Source organism: Haliotis asinina, chromosome 16, assembly GCF_037392515.1.
Source record: "Haliotis asinina isolate JCU_RB_2024 chromosome 16, JCU_Hal_asi_v2, whole genome shotgun sequence".
NCBI lineage: Eukaryota > Metazoa > Mollusca > Gastropoda > Lepetellida > Haliotidae > Haliotis > Haliotis asinina.
Window position 1 is genome coordinate 37,826,935 of NC_090295.1, and position 7,422 is coordinate 37,834,356.

Below are 7,422 nucleotides of genomic sequence, written 5' to 3' on the forward strand. Positions count from 1 at the left end.
AGACGAAGCGTGACGAAGCACTTTTAGCACATGGGCTTGGGTTGGGATGTTTACTTGAACATAAAATGACGATCGCAGTTTAGATCTTGACCATGAATCATCCGTGGAATTTGTTGTACAATTTCTATTTACGTCAGCTTTAATTAACAGAACACTTTAAATCTGTCTCCATTTTCACTGACTGTCATGCCCTGTTTATACTCCAACTATTTTGAAAAATTTGAATTTTTAATTAAGAAAAGATTCAAATGAATTCTATCTCTTTTCTCAGTAGGTTTGAGTTGACGCACATGACTTCATTACAAGCGATAACATCCTTCCATAATGGCGGGACACGTCTACTCGGAGCAGAGGTTTTTTCACCTGTTTGACCATATCCAAGTATGTGTTTTTCTTAGTAATATCAATTGAGAAAGTAAGTACGTTTAGTAATATTCCAGTAATATTACGGCGGGGTACATCATAAATGGGCTTGACACATTGAAACCATGTCGGGAATAGAACCAGGTCTTCAGGGTGACGAGCAGACGCTTTAACCATTCGACTACCCCAGAGCCCCTAATCAATATCAAATACAGCTGGCATTTGTCTACAGTGGTGACTGGCAGTACAGTCTGAGAAAAAGGCAAGTGACTGAGTAATACTATGGTTTTATGTTGGGAACACTAGAAATCGATTTCTACGTATGTGGGTGATCGAATCTTCAGCGGACAAGCGGCCCCATGTCCCACCTGGTAAAAGAACGATGTTTGAGTGAGTGAGTTTAGTGTTACGCCGCACACAGCAATATTTCAGCTATATGGCGGCGGTCTGTAAATAATCGAGTCTGGACTAGACAATCCAGTGATCAACAACATGAGCATCGATCTGCGCAACTGGGAACCGATGACATGTGTCAACCAAGTCAGCGAGCCTGACCACCCGATCCCGTTAGTCGTCTCTTACGACAAGGATAGTTGCCTTTTATGATAAGCATGGGTTGCGGACGGATTATTCTAGCCCGGACCTTCACGGGTCCATGTTTGATTAAATATTCATAAGATATATAATTCAATATCCATGAGACTGTTCTGCCCAAAGAGAGTCGGTTGCGCTGTTGTGTCCATGATTCACGAACAAACTTAGATGACACCAGGTGCTCTGGAAATATGAGCGTAACTTTCACCACCCTGACACCTGTCACAATTACATGTAGAGCCATTCTTTACCTTTCACATACTTAATCACTGATGCACCAGATTTGGAGAGGTCGTTCACATGGCTGACATAAAGCCTTCTGAAACTTTTACTAGGGCCTTGAACGCCGTAAACATTGGTCAAACAAGATTTGAGCATGACATGTGTGACGTTCTTTGAAATTTTGTTGAAAAGATCATGCTTGAGTACACCTCAGAAGTTTGAAATGTTATTTAGTCTGAGGCCAAAGGTGCGGGAATATAAGAAGTTGACTTGTTGAGAGCTGAAGACCTATATATTTCCATACAGAGTTATGAAGGGAGTTTTGTCAGTGCATATATGAATAGACAGCGGAAAAAGGCAAAGAAACAACTATAATTTTTAGCCCCTTTAGCCAATCATACCATAGCTGTATGTTTATTTGTATGATTATTTTGCCCCCCCCCCCCCCTGCCCCAAATCAAACACCACACACGCACGCGCGCGCACACACACACACATACACGCACACACACACACACGCACACACACCGGGCCAAACAATACAGTGATCAACATCATGAGCATAAACCATCGCAACTGAGAATCGACGATAACCAAGTCAGAGAGTCTGACCACCCGATCCAGCTAGTCGTATCTTACGACAAGCATGAAGGCCGATATCCTAATCCGAACTTTTGAGAGTGGTCGCTGAGGAAGACAGTCAAGAATGTAGTCTCATTTGAGAGAATGAGTATTGTTTTATGCCTTTTTAGCGATATTCCAGCAATACTATGGTGAGGGACACCAGAAATGGGCTTCAAATGGTGCAACCAAGTTGGGAATCGAACGTGACGAGTGATCGCTTGAATCGCAGGGCTACCCCACCACCCCTTAACTGGAAGAAACGATATCGGAGGAAAATATTGGACATAATTTCTGTATTTTCTGAAACTGCACTTATCCTCATATGCAAACATTGCAGATTTCCAAGGTTGTATTGCACTTAGTTGTTTCCGGGTCTCACGACAGGCTAAGTCAATAACAAATACGTTTCAAACTAAACTGATTATTATGCTTTTAGTTCCCGTAACTAGTACGTTTCAGCCTAGATTCATATATCGCAGCCGTTATAACGCATCATACTTACTCACTATTTTCAATTTGTTATAACCACAGTTGCACTGTATCTAACGTGTGTGCCAAACTAAGCAGGCGTCTGATGTTCTTGCTCATGTTAAAACTATGCAAGTTGTGCTTAAGAATTATTAAACCTCTGTGTGCACAATACAAACTGACATGTCCTGCCAAAGAAAGCCCCAGTTACCCAGGCCTCGTATTACCCGGCTTCATTTGTCCTTTCGGTTAATTCCGTAACGCTTATGCCCATGTTTACCGTTCATCGCCGAGGGGTGTTACAGACAAGGCGTCAGTCACGAAATAACGCCAGCCAATAGCTCCGCATGTCATTCGACGGGTGGACCCTTTCTGTTTACCCTCTTTTCGAGGTTTTAATCACCACCCCTATTTAAACTGTGATCGTATCGCGTTTCCCAGCAGAGCTGGGAAGCCTCTTCGAAAGCAGGTAAGTCCTACGGGTGGGCAGGGTGACGCATGTGAACATGTGCTTGGGTTTTAATGGAAGAACACTAGCAGAGCACCTATTTTCGTCATGTTTGCTCTCATCATTATCTTACAAGTCACATTCTCCATAATTGCCTTAATGTTTAGGACCAATCGCTACAGCTGAGCAGGCCGCCCAACGTTACCCGATCTAGACTCGGTTCCTGTGCCTGGCTTAAACTGAATGTTAATCGCCAACCGATACCTTTTCTTTGAAAAGTAGGCATGGTTGTTGTGCGTTAGCTCGTCACGTTGAGGGTCCAGTTCGATTCGACACATGGGTACAATATTTCAAGCACGTTTCTATTGTCCCCCATATTGTCCCCTTCATATAGATGGAATATTGTGAAAAGCGACATAAAATGCAACTCACTTACTTTGAAACACTTCAGCACATGTTTGATGTTATTTTGCTTGCTTTTGTTTAGAAGGAAAAAAAAAAGTTTAGTTTCACGCCGCAATCAGCAGCCTTCCAGCTATATGGCGGCGATCTGTAAAGAATTGAGTCTGGACCAGACAATCCAGTGATAAACAACATGAGCGTCGATTGACGCAGTCGGGATACGATGATATGCGTTAACCAAGTCAGCGAGGCTAATCAACCCAGTCCTCTTGTGACAAAAATGGGTTGCTGAATATCAGTTGCGAGATGTTGCGACCATATCCAAGAGAGCCTTCACATGTTGCAATTATCTGAGTTAAGACAATCCAGTTTCATCAAAAGGTCCCCCAAATATATAAGAACCCTAACTTTAAGTTGGGACGTCAGATGGGTGAATTTCACTTGGCGATCAGCTAGTGTCATCATCGACTTCTAGTGGTCCGTTCATATACTTTCGCAACCATTGTGCACTTTACATTTATTTGAATTTGTTTCTGAAGATCCGGGTTAGAACTGGCCTTTAGTAACCCATGCTTGTCGTAAGAGGTGACTAACGGGATCTGGTGGTCTGGCTAGGCGACTTGTTGACACATGATATCGTTTCCGAGTTGTGCAGGTCGATGCTCATGCTGCTGATCACCTGATTGTCTGGTCCAGAATCGATTATTTACAGACTGCTGCATTATAGCTGGAATATTGCCGAGTGCGGCGTAAAACTAAACTCACTCGCTCACAGTTTCTGAAGATTTGCGAGACAAGGTACTCTGTTGCTCTATGTTTTGTATTTCCAGATATCAACATGTTGAAATTTTCGATACTCCTGTGTCTCTTGTCCCTGGCATTTGGTCATCCTTATTCCGGGGAAGATGAAGCCGGATCTCTTGAAAAGCAAATAGAGGCATATAAAGCGTTCAAAGAATACGGTACGTTTGTTGAAAACGTCAAGGATATGAAGGAAAAGGCAGAAATGAAGAAGAAGATTGAACAATTTAAGACCTTTGCTGAATACAAGAAACTTTCCATGAAGCTTGCTGAAATGAAGGGAGAAGGAAAAGGTGAAGGCGAGGGCATGGGAGAAATGAACTTTGAAAAGGAGAAGGAAGATTTCGAAACGTTTGCTAAATTCAAGATGTTTTTTGGAAAGTTGAAAGAATATAAGAAGAAAGAGGAAATGGAGAAGAAGAAAGAGGCTTTCAAGAACTTTCTGGAGATTGCAAAGGCAATGGGTGGTGAAAAGAGCGGAGAGGGAGAGGAAGAGGAAAAGGAGATGCTGGAGAAGTTCCACAAGTTCCTTGCTCATTTGAAGGAAAAGGAGGAAGCTGAGAAATTGGAACAACAACACGATGATGAATTACGCCAAATCATGGAGGGAATGGACTTGGAACAGAAGGCGAAGGCAGTGAAGATGTTCCTCGCTGTCAAGAAGTTTGTCTTGAAAATGAAGGAGGAAAAGGAACGCGAAGCTTTTGAAGAAAAAAGGAAAGCTTTTGAGATGTACTGCAAACTTGCACAGTTTCTCAAGTTTGCAAAGAGGGCAGATGAGATGGGCGATGAAATGGAAGAGAGGGAAATGGGACAAGAGGAAAAGATGGCTCTTTATGAGAAGTTTGAGAAGGTTGTGAAGATCATGAAAGCAATGAAGGCTAAGGGCATGGAAGGTGCTGAGGACTTAGAATTCGAAGAGAAAACAGAAGGTATGGACTATGAGAAGAAGGCCAAGGCTTTGAAATTGTATCTTGTTTTCAAGAAAGTTGCTCTGAAAATGAAGGAGGAAAAGGAACGTGAAGCAGTTGAACAGATGAAGAAGGTATTTGTGAAATTTTTAGGTTTCATGAAGTTCGTCAAGATGTCAAAGATGGAAAATAGCGGTGAGCAAATGGGAGACGACGAGCAAGACGAAAAGGAGGAGAATAAAGCAATGTTCTTCAAATTCCTACATATAATCAAAGCACTGAAGGCCAAGAAAGCCCTCGAGGAACGCGAAAAGGAGCAAGAAATGGATTTCAAAAGAGATACACAGGAGCTCTCCATCGAGCAAAGGGCAAAGGCATACAAAATGTACCTTGCATTCAAGGAGTTTGCAAGCAAGATGAAGGCAGCAAAGAAAGAGGAAGAAATGCAGCAGATGAAGAAGGCTTACATGATGCTCTGCAAATTCATAAACTTCGTCAAGGCGATGAAGCAGATGAAGAGTCAGATGCAGGGTGGAGATCAGAGGGGCGAAGGGATGGATGACTATGAAGAAAAGGCCATGGCCAAGAAATTTCAAGAATTCATGAAATACGCTGAGATGAAAAAGGACGGGAAAGATGGCGAGGGTGGAGATCAGAGGGGCGAAGGGATGGATGACAAATACAATGAAGAAAAGGCCATGGCTCTCGAGAAGTTCAAGAAATTTCAAGAATTCATGAAGTACGCTGAGATGAAAAAGGATGGGAAAGATGGCGAGGGAGATGAGATGTATGCCATGTGGAAGAAGAAGATGGAGGTCCTCCAAGGGATGGAGAAGCAGAGGAAGGTGATGGAGTTCATGAAAGATTTTGAGAAGAAGAAGCACGAGGTCGCTTTCAAAATCACCCATCAGTTCACCCAGCTGTGCCAGTGCGCTGAAGTCAGTGACCAGATGTCAATGTAAGTTGTCCAAATATCACTCACTAAGTCACTGCCCATTTCTGAGTTCCCCCGTAGTGATAATGCTGGAATATTGCTAAAGATCTCACTCACTCAGGTTCTCACAACAGTTATCATGTTTATTTATTTCGATATTACACTTGGGTTTCTCCTTATTTTCACCGCACGTCACAGGCAGATTGTTTGCCTCCTCAATATTCAGGTCTCGAATTTTGTTTGTCGGTTATGAAACTGTTTCACTGAGGAGTAGTTGAAAACGTCACAGCACAAAGTTTCTATTCTGTTCTTAATTCTGTTGATGTTCTCATCAGGATGATGGACCAGAGAGGCAACAACGCTTCTGTGAACGGAACAGATTTGATGATTGGCATGGGCAACATGAACGAGACAACTGGATTACGCGAAGAGGAAGCAGTTCAAATGGCAAAGAAACTGAAGTCCATGACAAAGGAACAGCAGGTGAAGCTTTTCATGGGCGGCCTCATCAAATCGGTATGTGGAGGTGCCAAAGTATTTGTGAAGCAGGCCAAACGGTTCCAGGAGACGTACTTGAGCGACATGGAGAATTATGAGACTACAACCCGCCTTGCGTTTTTCACAAACTAGGGTAAGTAACACTTTTTAACATTGTCTTAAGTTAATCTAAAACCGAAACAACAACAAATATAACAATAAATCAACAAAAACAACAGTAATTATCCAGTAAAGTGGGAATAACATTTATTACCATTTCACGACAATATTTCCATCGCTTTCTCCATCGTCGACGTTTTGCAGTGTCGCATGTTTGTATGATGCCAATGCATTGTTATCTTCTTTAATGCTTCAACAATGACATGATGCTGGACAGAAACTCAACGGTATTATGGGGATACGCCAATTTCTGTCGATTTGAGAAAACAATACTAGTCATTTCAGGAAAATCTGTTTTTAACAGAATATCCTTTTTCCCATTTCTTCAATAATCATTTTTATGGTTACTGCGGATACTACCTTATATGTAGACTTTCAAGAGGTATTCGTCACCATACTAAACAAAGAGGGACATCCCTTATCAAGAGTCCCAAATAGGTGTGAGCGTACGTGTATGTGAGCGTGTGTGTGGATTAGCGCCTTGAGCAGGTACCAGTGGTGGATATTAGCGTGCTAAACATCCATTATCCATTATTTGTATGGATGGATGCATGGATGGACGGCGGCATGTGGATGGATGTGATGAACAGCCTCTACTATTTCACATTTTTCTTTCAGCCTAACTGGTTTAAAGAACCTCGGCATCTTTAACCACATGACGGACGAAGGCGATTCAGCGTGTCCATAACAAACACTATGCTGCTCAATGACGACAATTTGAAAATATCATCATGTGTTACTAATTTTGTAATAAAAATGAACATCAGTTTGCCTGGTGTGTTAATATTTACACTTAGATGTACACGCCACATAGGCTGGTGGGGGTAGGGGTTACAACCCCCTGAACCCATACTCGGCTCCGCCAATGCACCATGAACGAGTGAGTAAACATTGTTTCGTCACACAAGGGAATACTGCTGCTGTACCAACAGTCCATACTATAGGAATACGATAGGACAGTCATTGTGATTGTCAGTTTTTCATTTTTAGTGCGTTTT

The 7,422-nt window shown here is 42.3% G+C and overlaps 1 protein-coding gene across 1 annotated transcript; it reads left to right on the forward strand.

Moving 5' to 3' along the window:
* The first annotated feature begins 324 nt into the window (after positions 1 to 324).
* On the forward strand, positions 325 to 7,088 carry LOC137267759 (meiosis-specific nuclear structural protein 1-like). The gene is made up of 6 exons (XM_067802206.1): positions 325 to 381; positions 2,716 to 2,740; positions 3,952 to 5,379; positions 5,485 to 5,791; positions 6,103 to 6,398; positions 7,043 to 7,088. The coding sequence occupies exons 1-5, from the start codon at positions 325 to 327 to the stop codon at positions 6,395 to 6,397; spliced, it is 2,112 nt and encodes a 703-aa protein (XP_067658307.1). The 3' UTR covers position 6,398; positions 7,043 to 7,088.
* Positions 7,089 to 7,422: the final 334 nt, after the last annotated feature.

Bases quoted from the DNA above. Each gene is read 5' to 3' on its own strand.
- LOC137267759 (XM_067802206.1), top strand. From the start codon at position 325: ATGGCGGGACACGTCTACTCGGAGCAGAGGTTTTTTCACCTGTTTGAC. The intron at 2,741-3,951 runs GTAAGTCCTACG...TTGTATTTCCAG, and splicing joins GGAAGCCTCTTCGAAAGCAG to ATATCAACATGTTGAAATTT. The intron at 5,380-5,484 runs GCGAAGGGATGG...GCGAGGGTGGAG, and splicing joins GCAGGGTGGAGATCAGAGGG to ATCAGAGGGGCGAAGGGATG.